This window comes from Rhea pennata, chromosome 2 (genome assembly GCF_028389875.1).
Source record: "Rhea pennata isolate bPtePen1 chromosome 2, bPtePen1.pri, whole genome shotgun sequence".
NCBI lineage: Eukaryota > Metazoa > Chordata > Aves > Rheiformes > Rheidae > Rhea > Rhea pennata.
This window is the reverse complement of record NC_084664.1, coordinates 11,464,806-11,482,412: the sequence shown is the minus strand read 5'-3', so window position 1 is coordinate 11,482,412 and position 17,607 is coordinate 11,464,806. Positions and strand designations below refer to the sequence as shown.

Sequence of the window (17,607 nt, the reverse complement as noted above, 5' to 3'; positions counted from 1 at the left end):
GAAAAACCTGCGTAATTTTTACGTTTTCTTTGCAAGACCTCTAACATTTAAATGACTCTTTTCTGTTTTGCTATTACTAAACAATTAGAAGAACTCTGAAGTTATTGCTCTTGTTTAAGGTTAATCATTCAGAGCGTTTATTCTCAGAATGTTCAGGCTAGAATTACTTAGCCTGCAGTGAAAATTAAATTTCCAATTTTTCAGACAACGTTTCAGGTTCAGCCTCACATTTTCCTAAGCCAGTTCCAGCCATCCATAACCTAAATACCCCACAAGGAAATTATGTCATTTTAATTCTATCTGTCAGTTGCTTTATATTTTCCTGCTTTCCAGAGGCTGTTGTTAAGTGCTTTTTGGAAAAGTGCCTTGACACAAAGTGAAACTAAACTTAGAGACCCTAAGGGGCAATGTCCCCCGTTATTTTTATTGCTAGCCTCCTGTGCCTGGTGCTTTAGCTGATTTGAATATGCATATTAAAACCACAGATGTAAAAAATAAAAGCAGGAAAAAAAGAAATGGTGAAATATAGGCATTATTTTAGTGCATTTTGACTTGTATATCCAAAATACTTCTCTTCATAGGTTTTGCTTGCTAGATGAAATTAATGTTAACATCATTTTCACTTTTGTTTTTTATAGTTGCTGGGATACAAATGAGCATGGTGGTCCCTGGTGGGTTATACGAATACCAATTTTAATTTCTATTATAGTAAGTAAACTTTGAAGCATGAATTAAACATCAGTTCTGCACTGTGCAGTGCATATAACCATTATTCTTTACTGCTAGTTTCAGACAGGAAAGAGTTCTATTTTAATGAAAAGAAATTACACTGTAGGAGAAATTTTAAAGAGATGCCAAGGCTATTAAAATTTGTTGACTTCAAAATTTATCTGCCTCCTATTAAATGAACAGTTGCTTTTATTTGTAAGTTGTTTTTTCTTAAAAATCTCCCCTGCCTTAGCGAAGCAAAAATCTGATTACATTTTCCAATGAATTGAAGATTTGATTTTGCTTGTAAACAGATAGCCGTGCAATTGAGAATCTGATATTATTGCAATCATAAAAAATTATAGCTGTGTAGATTCTTCTTTAATTGATAAGCTTCTGAAATATATATTGAACATGAAATATTTTCAACCTTTGAGCATGTTTGATTGGGGTTTTTCTGTGTGGAACTTAGCAGAATCACTAGAGTAGCATAATAAAATTCCTGTTCATTGTGATAATTGTGTACTTAACATTGAACATAATACCTTATGGTTATATGTCCATTTGTCGAAGTAGTCACAATACAAATTAATGCATTTTAGATACATTTGCTCTGGTCTTTGTACACTTTAGTCATTTAGAAATGTTTGTGCATTATTAGGTTACACAGGATCTCAAGAGAGTCCAGGTCAGCCCAGCACTTATACTTTAGCTTGCATTTTACTATGTGCTTGCATAAAAATTGTGCTGAAAATGATTTGGAAAGAACTTCATATAATCTTTGTCAGAGTGAATTCCACAAAGCTTAAAGAGAGAGTAGGGTAGGATATGGCATATGTATGAACTGACACAAGATGAGGCACTCACAGGAAAAGTGTTTTATTTTATGAAGAAAGGGGCATGTAACAGAACTACAGCATGAAAAGTGGACATACCCCTAAAGGAGCTGGAATGTGGAATAGTCCAGAATGAAGAAAATATGATAAATGATGAAAGCAAAGCAACCACCTGGTGTTTACAGAAAGGTTTAAGTCTGTTCTCTGGATCTTCAATTTCAACAGCTATCTAGTAGACTTGTGTGCTGGGAAGCAGCGCTTCTCCAAAGAAGTCCTAGACATGGAGACAGTCTGCTCACTGGCAGACTTGAATTCCAGCTGGATCTTAGCAAAGACTGGGAAATGGACTGGGAGTTAAGAAAATGTAGTAGAGATCAGTCAGCATAAGTCCATTGTATCAAAACATGGACCAGAACCACACTCTGAGGTCAGTCGAAGAAAAGCCATGTTCTTTTTTTTTTTCCTGGTTCTATTTCTGGTTTAATCTAATGGCATTGTTAGACATAGCAAAGTGTTTTGCAAATGACCTTTTATGGATTTCCAGCTGCACATGTTTAGGATCTGCTCTCTGCATCTCTGCTTCCAGAGGTGTTTTTTCTCTTCAGCAGGATATTCTAGGGTTGAGAGCGACAAAAGATGGCCAAGGGATTCTGCAGCCTTTGCTGCATATCAAATCACTTACTTGTCGGATTATATGATTCCTCAGCTGTTTGATCAACTATATTTTGCATTTGGAAAGTTAAGCTGTGAAAGGAGAATTCAGAAGTGCAGGTGGTTATGTAAAGCAATGATAAATCTGTAAGTTGCCTATCTAGTTAATGTAGCTTTTTGGAGCATCGGGCTATAATCATTACACTCATTGTGGCATTTGGGACACCATGCAAGTATACTGCTGTGCAAAGTAGAATATACATCCATAGAATGAGAGTAGCCAGCCAGTGAAATGTCTCATTAAATTGAGCATTCGTAATTAAAAAATACTGCATTCATGAGAAAATAATTTTCAATACATATACACAGTGATAATGATAATGTATTCTTCTAGAAAAAATAAATCTGAAGATTCAGTCTGGGAATAATGAGCTCCATGCTGCCTGATATTTGACAATGAAAATAGATCATTGCAAGTCATTTGGATAGGAGTTGAGAAAGAGTCATATTGTCTCTGTATAAATATGTGATGTACCTCCATCATACTCACTTGCACAGTGCCTTCAGTCTATTCTAGCGAATATAGTAGGACCAGAGATGTTGCAGAAGGTGGTGACAAGGACAATCAGCTCTAACAAATGGCTTCAGCATTAGGAAGGACAAAGACCTATTGTAAGCACTCAGTGAGAAAGTGAACATAGGAAAACTCTGAAAGAAGCTACATTTCAGAAAAATGAAGGAAAGTAGAACACATAAATTGAGAAATGCTATGGAAATGCTATCTTATGCAAAGCCTGGAGTAAGAGTGATACTGAAAATCTTTTAAGAGCAAGAGGAAGACTGCAAAACAAACGAAAAAAAGAGGTGGACTTGAGCTTTTTTTTTGAGGATGATGTTGTGAATATACTGTTGAAAGTAGGAGGAAATAAAGTGGAGATTTTTAAGGAACAGTGGTTTAACTGCATTAGATTTAACAGGAAGTCCAGTCAGTCTTCATGCCATATGCACTCTCTTCCATCAATTTCTGTATTACTTCCAAACATTTTAGCAGGTTAGAGGATTGTATTATCTAAAAGGTTATTATCAAACAGAAAATAGCACTGACAGAGCAATTTCTGAAGTCACTTCTCGAAGTGGGAATGGCTTCAGTTAACTCAGTGCATCAGAGGCCTTCTCTGACATCTTCTATGAACAATTTTGGCCTGAGAAAAGTGATTTGATAAGCTTCCATGCTTCGTGCTTTACACACTTCAGAGTTTTTTAATTGGAGGTATACTATTCCAAACACTTGCTTTGGAGTATCACCTGTAATCTCCATTTGACAAATGCTTCCACAGCTGCCTTCTTTGTAACTACACTTAAATAAACTGCTGTCATTTAGGGCGAAGTGAGGTGGTCAGGTGGAAACTGTACTTTTGTTACATTGAAGTAACTGAAATGTTCATCTTGTTATTTCACAATGCAGCTAGTATAAGTGATTAAAGAGCAAGAAAGAAGCAACATGAAGACAATTTAAATGATAATTCCTTAGGCAACATGTTTGGACTCAAAAATTTATTCTCAGAACAAGTTGACTAGTAAAAGAATACATTACCAGCTTCTTAACACTATTCCACTTAAGAGCCATCATTTGTTTTAACTTTCTCTTGGTCTTGCAGTTTCTCTGCATTCACACTTTTTTCTCATTTTAGTGTTCTTATATTTCATGCAACAATATACATATTCTATTCCATTTAAAGAAATTATGCTCAAAGGCTTTTATGGGACTGAAGAGCTAAAAGTAAAATCCCAGGACACTGCTTGTTTCGTATTTTGCTGAAATATATTATTCCAAATCAGGTATATAAAGGATTTTAACAAACGATCAATAATATCTTATATTAAAATCCTACAGAAGTTTATTTGCTCTACTGTAGTAATTCAGTGGCAGTTTCCACCTTCAGATCCTAACACACAGTATCCTCTGGCTGGATTTACAAGCTCAGTCATGCCAAGGAATGTTACTTACACACTCCAAGAATAATGCATGTTTTTCATTAATATGAGGTTGTGCTTAAAGAGAAAAATAGACTTGTTTTAAAACAGACTTAAATGTAATACATGAATGACAGTCCAGTATGAGTCACTTGAGTCTAGTGTTGTTTGAGTTGATGCCTCAGAAACCAAAAGGATGACAACGTAACTCTATTACAGTAGAAACTATGTGGGGGGGCTCTCAAGAGCAAGAAGCTATTCTGCCAGCCCCTGTGCAAATATAGAGTAAAGATTTTTCCTTGTCCTGCTTTGTGTCTAAAAAATATACGGTGGAATGGAAGTTCTCTGCTTGCCCACTGATAGCAGCTCTAGTGTATGTACCCTGCTAAATGTTTATCACTTGATCTGTTTACTCTGCTATGATAAATAAGATTGTAGATACAACACCATCAGAAAGAATACTGACTTCTACAAATTACTTCTTGGGGAGACATACAGAAAGTAAAACTTCAGATTCACCATCTACTTGCAAATCATGTGTTCACTTCAGTGAAGGCTGGTATTTTCTAATGTTTTGTTTTTATCTTTTTTTCAAAACAAAAAAAATTTTATTTTTCCTGATTTTTAATTTAATCACTGTCAGTCACTGTTGCTTCCCATCACCCATCTTTCTCTAAAGAAAATAATAAATACAGAGGAAGGTGCAGTTGTTACGATCATAACTTATTCACACCACAGACTGTACTGGGTATTTTAGAGAAGACACAGTAGGCCATTCAACTTGGAGAGCTTACAGCCAAGTTTTTAAGATTGAACAAAGTTACAGCAATAAATCAAGGCAGAGAGAAACTGAAGATCTATAGCAGTGAGGCTAGCACTTTCTGGATAGATACCTAGCCTCCCGATTTTGAGCTCTGGGATCAGGTTTGGTTAAAAAATATATAATATTTATTCTCATAGTGACAGAAATATTTTCTTAGATGGATTTCTTCTAAAACACATGTATTTACTGCAGCTGTTTATGTAGTCCTGTTTTTAGTTAGCTCACGTTGTTGCTGGGAAGATGTAATGGATTCAGAATGTTTCATCACCTTAATATTACACACCATTTTTAATGTGCAGAGTACTTTACAGACCACAGAAAACAAGCCAACACCAGAGTACCTGGTGATTACAAGGTGCCAAAAGCCAAAGGTGGGGATATTATGGGAATCAGATTTGAGATCTCCTGAGTTTCAGAGTTGAATTTCCTAGACTGATCAGGATCTAATCATAACTCCAAAGTGATGCCTTGTTTATCCAAGTATCTCCAATCCTTATCTATGAAATAAGATTGTAATAGTATTTTTCTATCTCAGAGGGCTGCTATATGAGAATAAAATTTTAGATTGCCAGGATTCAGATGCTTCAGAGCTAATGTCTGCATCATTACCTGAGAAAGGCAGAGAAGCACATGGGAAAGACCCTCTCCATGCTTGATGGGAGTGGACAGATCACCTGTGCAACAAATCTTCTCTCTGCTAATCCAGAGATAAAATACTAAAAGTCAGAATGAGGGGTCAGAGAGAGTCAAAACTATAAACAGAACTTGCATTATTCGTTGGGCTTCTAGTGGTGAATCCACGCAAGAGTTTAGTACCATGCACCAATTCATGTCCAATATCTCATCATGCCAGGAATCCTGTCTGCAACTGAGATTTGGGAAAAGGGGATTGCTGACAATTGGGACTTTCAAAGGCTCTTGTCAGGCAGACTAGCACTTGGGGCCATGCAGAGGTACAGTGGATGTAGCTATTAGTGAGGCAGAAAACAGACAATAGCTTTGACAATGTAAAGCTTAATGTATTCTGGCAAGTACACAAAGCTCGCTGGCAAGTTGGTTAGTCTGCCTGATTAACATTTCCCTGTGCTGCATATTCTATTGAGAAGTTAGAAATCACTATATATTTTTTTTTGCAGGTGAATTTTATACTTTTCATTAGTATTATAAGAATCTTACTGCAGAAATTAAGATCTCCTGATGTTGGAGGAAATGACCAGTCACAGTACAAGTGAGTCGTATTTTTAGACATTATATACAGAACCAAAATAATCTCTATAAGATTTACCCTGCTGAAACCTGCTGCCAACAATTGGTATGATAACTGTAATTACATTTAATTCCAAAGCATCTGTTTTTAGATGTGATTTAATAAAGATTTTAACAATTTGCTGAAATAAAGATGAACATAAATTTTATCAAACAGTAAATTCAGTGAAAAATAAGCAATTCATGAAGACCAACAAGCTATTTTTGAAATTGAGTTGAATACAATGAGTTTGTTGATGCAAAATATGGAAGGAGTATCTTTTTTAAAAAAGTTTAAATATTTCATTTCAACACAAAACCAGTTTCAAGGTCAAAGTGCTTTGCTACAATCTCCTTAAAAACAAAATTTTTGTTTTTTCTTTTTTGAACCCCTTTGGTTGTAGTATTTGCATTTATTTTAAGGTCCGAAAGGAAGCTAGCCCTGAAAAAATAAAAAAGACATCAAAGGAATGGGTTTATTTCCAAGTAAAATATGCTTTATGTTGATCTAAAATAGCATCTTATATTATCTTGCCAGATAAAAATAAGAGTTTCAGCTATAGATAAACTTGTTTTCTTTTTGGACTTTCATTTTTTGATGGTTTTTGGCTTGACCATTAAATCAATATCCATTATCTGCAAAGTTTCATCATCAGTGAATATCGGGGAGAGGGCTGGAATTTAAACACATTGCTAAATTGAATTTTTTCCTTTTTATATTATCATGTTGCTTATGATCATTTATTGTAATAGCTGCTGCATACTACAATCTAGAATCAAGTCTCTGTTGTACTACATCTTATTTTAAAGCCCAGGTGTAGACACTATGTTGTACACTTTAGGATTTTAAAATAACACATAAATGACAAGACTACCATGAACACTGAAAATTCAAAACAATGCACTGCGGGGACCTTTGAAAATGGGCTCCCTGATAACACCTCTTTTCCTCATTTAAAAAATACTGAATTCCCTTCGTAAAAGCAGACGAAACATGGTGTCCTAGAATAAAAAAAAATCTTTAAACTGAGGACAACTAGAATCCTACATATTTTTGAAACAACATGACACATTTGATGCTGTGTTATTACATCCCAGGGCTCTTAAGACAGTTGAGGACTAGGGCAGATTATGAGACTTGACTTACCGTGTCCACAGATGAAAAATGAAACATTCTGTAGTATTTGTAAAAATCAACCATAAATCTTCTACCAGCCCTTAAGCAGCATCAAGGAATGATTTTACACTGTTCAGTTAAATTGCTTCAAAGTGGCTTTGGTTTACAAATACTGTTGTACTAGTCTACTGATTTATCTCAAAGTAAATTTTAGTGGAGCTGTACTTACATTAATAGAATGTACTGGGTCTTTGAAACATAGTGTAGTAGATTAAAAATTGCAGACTTTCCAGCTTTGTTGTGCTAACATGTTAGGCCCTGATCTTTAACTTACCAGTCATCCAGGCTGGAGATGGGCAACTATATCTGCATATTCTGACTATCCTATCAATGAAGTGAACCTAGTAAGTCCAGTGACGCATGTAAGAACTGCATGCATTTCTGGAAGCCTGATGTGTCCAGAGATGTGGGGGGCATTCACACTAAGTTACTACCTTTGTGACCTGTTAATGTTCTGTACACCCCGTGGGCATTTAAGCTTTTGGTGTGCATTTAAGCTCATGGGAGCTGCTGTACCACTGGAAGAGGGAATGAAGGGGCTCAGAGTGAGGGATGACTTCAGCACAAAGGTGCAAGCATGCTGGACGCATCTGCATTAAATATTCATTCCTTGGAAGCCACACATTGTCTTTTCCTAATCCCATTGTAAGTCCACTTATAGACAGATAACTTGCTATGTAATCAAAAAGTGAAGGATTTTGAGTCATCAATGAAAAGAGGGTACCACCAGGTTGACATAGGGTTGGGCTTCAAAGAGATGCATGATTTCTTTTGTGTTTGCTCTTTGAATTATTTGACTATGTGGGAGAATAAAATCAACCCAGATGAAATTACGCAGTCAGTAAGTTATTATTTAGCATAGTATCTAACAGGCTAGGCAAGACAGGCAGGAAATCTGCTGAAGTTTAAGTGACAGAAATTTTTCTTTGTTTCCCTGCAGTATTTGTGTATTTGATGAAAATGAGGTGTTCCCTTCATATCAGGCACATCAATTTCCATGGTTTGCTGTCAAGCTTCATAGTATAAAAATGTTCAATGTTAGAAAATTTATTCTTCACTGTTCAGCGCTCTAAATTCTTCGTTTTTAGCATTTGATTACCTGATTAAGTTTGAATTGTATGATGTTTAGCAGATACTCATGAGAATAGTATATTAACCTCCTCAAGAAATACTGCTTCTGCTGAGCAAATTAAAGATCAGAAGGTTCATTTTTCAAAATGCAAATGCACTTTCTTAAAAAAAAAATGGAAGAAGAAGAAGAAGGCTATTTTTGTCTGGCTCTTTTCCTGATTAAAATGTAAGTGCAGTATTTTAACGTCAGCTAGTCAAAAATTGTTAAAACAAGAAAGTGAAATATGAGACTAAAATGAATAATACTCATGCAAGTCACCATTTTTCTTTTCTTCCTCTCTCCCATCTGCTTGTATCTGGTTCCATACATTTTGTTCCTCATTTTACTTTCACAATGGGAGGGATTAAGCTGGAAAAAAAAATCCATTTTCTGTTTTACTTGGGAAACCAGGAAATATGCTGCCCTCATCATCTCCTCCAGCTGTAGATTTTTACAGTGAATTTCTTTTGCCAAGGAAACCCTATTTCTTCACATGCTAATACCGCCTTTAGCTGTGAGGGTTTTACTATTCTTGAGAAACTTTGCTGTCAGAAATGATTATTTCCACATAAGCAAATGCAGCTTCTGAGACATTATGAGCAGAGGATGGCCCCAAGGACACAGAAAAAATAAAATTATTTGAAATACCATGATTTTTGTGTTAACGTAGGTTGCTTCAAAGCAGCTTCCTTTCATTGTTGAATCAACTTACATTCATCAAGACCTGATGAATTATGGGACTCAACATGATAATTTCTTGAATTTTATGTAATATCAGACATCTGTAATATGCATGATTGGCCCCGTATAATGCATAAAACTGATGTTATTAAAGTGAAATGAGTGACAAATAAGGGATAATTAGCAATCCGTCTTTTCAGTAGTTCCCCAGGCAATTTGTCAAAATTGTTCTGCTTAATAATTTAACGTTATCTTTTCCCTAACTTGTGCTAAATTGTATTTCATAATCGAAATTTCAAATTAATGCTTAATACCATCACTATAGTTACAAACTTTTAGGATTTAGGAGTAAATCTAAAATTACTGATGAAAATCTCATAGCTGATATTATTGTTGATGGCATGATGTAGATGTGGCTTACACACTGTGTATATGAAATGTACAGGCTAGCCACCCAAGTGCAACCTTGAGGACATGAACATTAGTGTAATAACTTCAAGACAGAGATTGTACCTTACATGAAAAGGAACTATTGTATGATTTTGCAGGAAGGAAACCTTTCTATCTTTCTACTCTGATCCCTCTATAGTTGTATCCTAAAAGACCTGATCACAGCTAGTGACGCTCTGTAGAGCGTAGCCCTGTGGAATATCACAATTTGCTCCCCCATCCCCGAAAAAGAGTGACATGAGAACAGGCTGGGACCTGGCTTAGTGTCAAGGATACATAGCAGAGCGCCAGTCCCACACCCTGCTCCTGTCCAGAGGGCAGCTGAAGAAAAGGTCTTTTGGTTTAGAGAGGCCCTGCAGCTTTGGGGATAGGGCTAGATCAGCAAGAACAAGTGTAACAAGGAATTATATTAATCTGTAGGGCTACTCTCTGGCTGATCTCGTAGCAGGCTTGACAGGAAAACAATTTTTGGTATATATGAGACTGTTTATAAATCTGAAGTCATGTATGGTTTATCTAAACAACATTGCATCAGGTACTTACCTTAATGAAATGAGCTTATCATTAAACCCCATCTTTTTCTGTTTTAATTACTTAGGAGACTTGCAAAATCCACGTTGTTGCTTATTCCCTTATTTGGAGTTCACTACACAGTATTTGCTCTGTTTCCTGACCGCAGTTCCAATAACTATAAAATAATTTTTGAGTTGTGTTTGGGATCTTTTCAGGTAGGTTCTAAAGCTTTTCTTCACAAAAAGTTTTACTGGCTCAGATTACTACTGTGTACTGACTAATGAATGTTGTCTGGTTCCAGGGGTTGATTGTTGCAGTCCTGTATTGCTTTTTGAACAGTGAAGTAAGTCTCCGCTTTCCTATTGAGAATGTAATTTTGTTTTCAATAAATATTACAGTGCCTTTATGACTACTCTATGTGTCATGAAGTTGTTTTAAAAGCTGTTTGCAGTCCAGTTCATAGAATATATATGTGGCAGTGTTCATGCAACAGGAGAAATCAGAGTATTTAGGTGGAGAGTTAAGAGCTATATGAAATCTAATTCATTGCAAACTGTGGGCATGTCAGTAAGTGTGTCTTCTGTTATTTAGTATAGGCTAATTCTAGCCCTGTTACAATCAAATGAATTGTGCAACCGAGATGCAACAGGTCTAAAAATTTATCCAAAACTGTAAACACCATTTTGTAAATGTTTAAGGGTAATCTTCTGAATCTCACCCCTAGAACAGCAGCAGATTCTCATAAATGTTCAGCGTAGAGCAACTTTCCTAACCTTGAATGTGAAAGAAGGAAGGAATTCCTGTTGATGTCAGCCACTTTTTTAAAGTAGAAAATACTTTATACAGTGTCTGACAGAAGGAATCTACCTAAAGAAGGCATCTGCTTGCATAGGAGATTGAAATCAGGTGTTTGGATTGCCTGTCTGGCCTTTGATATTTGTGGGATGCCTGATTTTTGGGCTAATCATTTGATTCTGTGCTTCAAATACTTATGATTAATAGCTATCTACCAGTAGCCTCTGTTTCAGTACAAATGCTTCAAATCTGATTTTGAGAGTGTCCCTGGAGTTTCTTCTGATACGATGTAGATGCAGTCTTTGCCTCAATTTTATAATCTTTGTAAAGACTGGTTAGAAATTATTCCTCAGGGGTCCCCACTTGACAGCCAATAAATGTGGAAACGTTACTCATGTGAGAAAAATGTTTTCAATTCATACGCATTTTCTTTTAAACGTAGGTGCAAGGGGAGCTGAAAAGGAAATGGCGGAGTCTGTGCTGGAAGCAGACAGCAGGCAGAGATTACAGACTCCACAGCTCTTCGATTTCTCGAAACGGATCTGAAAGCGTTTCTCAGCTCCATCGGCATTCAAGAGCTCAGTCTTTTATGCAGACGGAGACCACCATGATATAAATCAGCTAGGTCCCCCAAAAGAAGAAACAAAAAACTGTGGGATATATCATTCCTTACACAACTTGATGTGGTATTTTCTAAAATGTACAGTTTAATGCTTTGCTTTTCTACATATTGATATTTGGGAAATTGGTTTGTGCAGCCAACCAGGTAATAACAGAGACACCTGCCCCATGGATGCTTTATGCTTTTTTTTTTTTTTTATGCCATTCATATTAGTTCTGATATTCTCTTGTCATTTACTAGCCATAATTATTTAAAAAATGATTTGCTATAGCGGTTCCTTTCACCTTAAATCTGTCTATAAGTTGAACGGTACCCTCATCAGTGCAGACTGTTTTGATACATATGAAAGTTTAGATGGGAAGCAAGCAAATTCCTTGCACTTTATTTATACCTAAAGTACCATTCCTTTCCTTAAGGGTATACTACAATTAGTACCTAGTACAGGTACTAATTATGGAAAACAAAGCAAAATAAAGAAATGTAAGGCTATAATTAACCACAGTGGGAATATAGTGTAGTAATCCAGGGAATCGTTAATATTATTTGTACGGAGGGAGAAAAAAACTTCTTGGCTAGTTGTATAAATCCTCATTCAATTCAGAGATGACTTCCTACAGAGCTTGATTCTTCTCATACTATCCCCCCCGAAAGTGCCGTTTTTTTAGGTTTTGGTGCAGAAAGTAGGGCTATCTTTGCAGTCCATTTAGAAAAGCCTACTGTAATAGTTATGATTGAAATATCACCATTTGCCAATAGCACTATTGCAGTCACCAGTTGTACTCCTCTGTTTAAAGTGCCAGAGATTTGTGTTGATCTTATATTAAACAATTTCTGAAGAGGTTCTTTATCACTAGAACAATCTGACATAGAATAAACAGCCTTGGCTAGCCTATTACCCACTGAAAATATTGTTTCCATATAATATTTTCATTAAAATGTGTCTTTAGGACTATATCTTTGATAGTTAAAAGAGAGAATATTTCAATAAAGTTACAACACCCATTTAAGGAATAATGTAAATATTTTAGCTTAATTCTGTTTTGTGTCTGAGCTGATTTAAAATTAAGTAATGAACATGATTCCAGCAAAAAAAAATAGACATAATCCCTAAAAATTACCGTAAAAGGCATAAATTGCAAGAATTTTCAGCATCATCAAGCCTCTTATGTAGTCACTTTAAAAAAAAAGACATAGAACTGACAAGGTCTTATAAATATACAAAGAACATTTGCAATCTTAAAAGAAATAAATCCAGTTACGTTTACTTCTCATGTCACAGTTGACCATGTCCACTCTAAATAGTAAGTGTGAATAATACATATTTACATGAGCACCCTAGATCCATAAAGAGAATTGCCCTAATATTTCAGATAACAGATTGTACGGAGCTAGCAGAGTATAAAGCCCCTAACGTTTCCAGGAACAGGGGAGCATGGCAGCAAGGAGGATCCTTTGGCAGGCACACATGTACATTCCTGAAAATACTGCCAGTATTAGGGATGTTTTAGGCAGCTATCAGCGTATCCGTGCACCTCTTAGTCTGTTTTACTTTACCTGTTTATCAGCCAAACACCATTTATTTTAATGAGATGATCCTGGAGTGATACAAAGTTCGGTAAAACCAAAGATAGAAAATGCCGTAATGATCACATGAGTAGTACAGAATCAGTAACTTTATCTATATTACGTGACAATAGCCTTAATGTAATAGGTATCATTTGCATTAAATAATCATTTAATTCTTACTTGGCAAATCTGACATTAAGGCAGCTCTTGGTCACCTGCAGTTATTCCAAGTATTTTTTACTGTCACTTGGTGAAGTAACTATGAGATACTGGAGTGAACTAGCCTGCCCAGTGGGGTTTAAAGATAGGACCGTACACCTGTGTTTAAACTTTATATACTAAATATTCCCAAAGACTTTAGACCCAGAAACCACTGCTGACCTTTAGTATTTCTCCTGGATCTCTGAACAACCTTAACAGCAAACTCTTGACTGCAAATATGTAAAGACATGTTGGAGCTTTTGAGGGGTTATTGGTATTCCTAAATTAAATATATCTGTGCACTTCAGGCTTCTCATGTCGTTTGGACTGCTCAGCTTTCTGAAAATGAGATCATATCTGGATATATGCAACAATAGTTCTCAAATGCTGAATTTATTTTTTTCCCCTGAAACCCAAAAGTGGAAAGGCACACTTGACAAGCGTTCAAATGGACTCATCTTTGTATTCAAGGGAGGTTCTGCAAGTGAGCTGAAACAAACAGAATCGTGGTGTAGAAACAGAAGTTTAAAGCAATCAGTTCCATCAGCCTGTTCTGCATGATGCATCACCAATTACGTGTTCAGAATTCATTGTGTATCCTAGAGAAAATAATCTTTGCTTTAATTAGATGAGCAGAGAGAAAAATCTGCATTTTAATGATTTCTGGATTATAAAACAGTAAATTGTAAACGAGGGAATACATTTTAAGGTGCAACAAGTAGTGCTGTATGCGACAATGAAGTTGCATCAGTGGTAGACCAAAACTGGGATCACTGATTTTTCAAATAACCTGCATTTTTAGTGCCTGCATGGGCAAGTGAAGAATGACGTGCGAGGGAGAAAGAGGCTTCGTATGCTTTTCTTTCAAGCCAGTGAAAAGTGTGGTAATTTGTAAAGACTTATCCCTCTATTAAAAATCATAGAATCTAAATATAGACAACATGAGAGACATGCTGTCTCAGAGAGCTTTACTTCGTAATGCTTCGGTAAGGCCCAGAAGGCATGGTGCTCATCAGTTTTCACTCCCAGAAAATTCTGATCTCCAAAGAATTTTATAAAAGGTTCCAGCATCAACCCCATCATCATGAGACCTGTTTGACTTTCAGCTGCTTTTGCACACAGACACACATCATATTAAAATGTATGCAAAAAATGCAAATCAGTTTGATGAATCTAGCACTTGAGCAGTATTTTGCATTTTTCCAACACACAGGATAGTTTTTCCTGGCTTTGTTTCTCATTACATTTTGCACCTCACTGTGGCGATAAACTGTCTTGTATTGTGCTGTAGTGACTCTAACAGTCAAAGAGACAGTGCAAGAAAGCATCATTTAGCCCTTTGGCATCCTTGAGCACCGCTTTCCCTTAGTTCTTGGTGTGTCAAGGGAGGAGGTGAAGGCAGCAAGGCAGGTCACATCCTTTCCCCAAGGGCCCTTCACATACTGTTTCTCACCTTTTTTATTCCTCTACAATCTTTCTCCCTTTGGTTGTCAAGGTCAAAACTGGGTTGTAAAGTCTTCAAGGCAGGAAACCTAGGTTTTTGCTCCCACTGAAAAGCCAGTAGAACATCGTCTGTGCTGTAGGATTCCTGGACAAGAGCAGTAATAGGCTTCACTCTTACAGTGTGGTAATCGGAGTGCTTCACTTCCCTTCAGCCTCCGGGCAGCACCATTCGTTGTGAGTGGTTTTTATCAGCACTGTGTCCTCCTGATGCCTGCGGGAGACATTGCGACAGATTACTCTCCAGTTGCTAATGTTGACCAGAACCTAAACATACATATTTTTCCATTAGTTGACTTAAATTTTCCTCTGCAGAATCAATTTCAGCTAGATGCTTAATAAACTGGTGAAATTCACTTGCACCTAATTTAGGCACCTAAAACTTAGATGTCTGCTTTTGAGCTATGGACTCTTCAATGCACCTTCCATAGTCATCACAGAGAAATAGTCTGTAGGTTAAGATGATTCATCCCATTTTCAGAGGGGCATCTAAGGTAGGTAAACTGAATCATCCTCTCAAAACATCTATTTTATAAAAGGAGCCCAGGATAGCTAGCTAGTACTTAGACTTCTCACTTTCTATCTAAAATTAAGTAAGATTAATCTCTGTGGTGGAGTTTATGGCCAGAGGAGTCCGTTAGGTGTCTGGCTGATAAATGATGCCCAGATATCCCCTTTTTAAGGCAATAATTTGGATTGTCCAAAGTTATCCTGAAGCAAAACATGCAGGATAATTTAAAATGCAGGCAGTAAAGTTCGTTCAGTAGGGTGTCCCAGGCCTTCCATGGTAAACCCTGTTGCCTTATTTCTTGTTTGGATTTGTCTGGATTCAGTTTATAGCAGTTGTTTCTTGCTTTGGGTTGGGTGTTAGGTTTTTTTTTTTTTTTTTTTTTTTTTTGTCTTTGGTAGAAGGATCATCTGCTAAACTAAAGTGCTCTTCGGTATGAGACATCTTCCTTATATGAAGTTTCCTGCTGTTAAAGTCACATGTTGATTCCCTCTCTGAGAAACTAAAGATGTCAGATTTCTGAAATTCTTACTGCAAGGTGTTTTCGCAACTATTTTTCCTGGTTCCCTCCTGTGCCCTCTTCCATTGTAATGGCTTTGGCCACAACAGACACAGAGCTGCAGTCGCTCCCTCGTCAGTATGACATACCCCATCGACCACGTGTCTCGCGCCACTTGCAGCTCTCCTGGTCATTTTAACTGCTGACCAGGGACTGGCAAATGACATGCAGCAAGATTATTAACAGTATTTTTCTGCCATCTGAACTCATATATTTTTGTAATACGTTGGCTTAGGAGTCTGGACTCTCATTCCCTTCCTTTCACAGCATGGTGATGTGATCGGTGCTGCGGGCAGCGCTGCGTTGGAAGTGTACTGCAGCAGCAGACGCTCGGTGGTGGCACAAGGTGACAAAGGCATGAGGAAGCTTCCTGGTGTCCGGGAGGAGACTGCCTGCTCCACTCCGCAGCAGCTTCTTCGCGTCAGGGTATGCCCCAGACGAGCTTTCCTCTGCCTTTAAAATGATGATGAGGAAAGCAGTTGCTGGAGAGCAGCAGCAACCCCGGCAGTCTGGGGCTGCTAGTGAAGTAAGGCATTTCTGAGTGCAAGTGTCTCTAAGCTTAGGGACTGAGATGATCATTTCCATTCTTTCCTTCCTGTTTTTGTGAGTTTTAAAACTTTTTTTTGTTTTGAATTTACTTTATACAGATTTTTTTTTCACATATCTCCAATGAAAACCAAACATGTTCAATAAGCAAAGTAACCTGGCAAGTAACCTGCAGAAAAAGCTACTATGGGTGTAATGGGTGTTGTTGGAACAACTAATGCCTGTGCACAGTGATACAGCAAACAGCGTTACTAGAATAAAAGTACCTTTACACTACCATGAGTGCCTATATGAGCTTTGGGCGGTCAGTAGTGCCCTGGCATAACCGATCAGCAGAGGTGCAGGTACGGCGCCGTGGCGTTTATCAAGCGAGGAGGGCTGGAGCAGCCGCGGACTCTGCCGTGTGTGCCGGGAGGAGCACCGAAAAGCAGCACTCTGCGGCACGCTTTAGCAGCTCAGTGCTGAACCTGGTTTTGCCACTGCAAACAGTATCTAGCTAGTTCAAAACCAGTGACGTTTCTGTTGTCAGCTAAACCAGTGACCAAAATGCCCTAAACTACTTTATTTCCCAAGCTCTGTAGTAAGTTCATATCATATGCTGCAACTTTTTTCTGGAGCATTACTATGAGTATTGGTTTGAAATTCTCTTTTGTCATCTTTATTGATAATTTTTTTTTTCTGTCAAATACAGTAAAAATTTAAGATGATGCAAATGAATGTGATAATTTTCTACAAAATGTACAGACTATGATGTTGTATAGATTAACGTGTGTAAATAGACTTGCTTTTCGTACTGTAATCCAGTACGCCTATCCTTTGGTTTTGCTCTTTTGTTCTTTTTCTGTTTCGTTTTAATGTCACATCCGTAACAGACTTCTCTGTGGTGTGTTGTATATAAAACTGCAAACAAACAAGCATTTATATCTTCATACTGTTAGTGATAATAGTAATTAATAAGACTGTAGTGGACTGAAGAGGAATGAGAGAAAACAAATTTAAAGGTTTTGCACAGAACCTGCGTTGTTTATTTTTCAGAAAACTGATACTGTTTTCTCACCGATTCAGTGGGTCAGGACCATGCTGAAGGATGTGGCTACGTTTAAATATTTCACTTTCTAATTAAGAGCTGTAAGATTTACAT

General features: G+C 37.1%; 1 protein-coding gene across 4 annotated transcripts in view; it reads left to right on the top strand.

Annotated features, from left to right (window-relative positions):
- Nucleotides 1-17,278, top strand: part of VIPR2 (vasoactive intestinal peptide receptor 2) — a 61,986-nt gene extending 44,708 nt beyond the window's left edge. For all 4 annotated transcript variants that reach the window (XM_062568849.1, XM_062568847.1, XM_062568848.1 and 1 more), the window contains 5 exons: nucleotides 639-708; nucleotides 6,129-6,220; nucleotides 10,255-10,384; nucleotides 10,471-10,512; nucleotides 11,407-17,278. In XM_062568849.1, the coding sequence (XP_062424833.1) occupies nucleotides 639-708; nucleotides 6,129-6,220; nucleotides 10,255-10,384; nucleotides 10,471-10,512; nucleotides 11,407-11,580 (508 nt within the window). In that variant the 3' untranslated portion in view covers nucleotides 11,581-17,278. The remainder of the gene's footprint in view (nucleotides 1-638; nucleotides 709-6,128; nucleotides 6,221-10,254; nucleotides 10,385-10,470; nucleotides 10,513-11,406) is intronic.
- The last annotated feature ends 329 nt before the right edge of the window (nucleotides 17,279-17,607 follow it).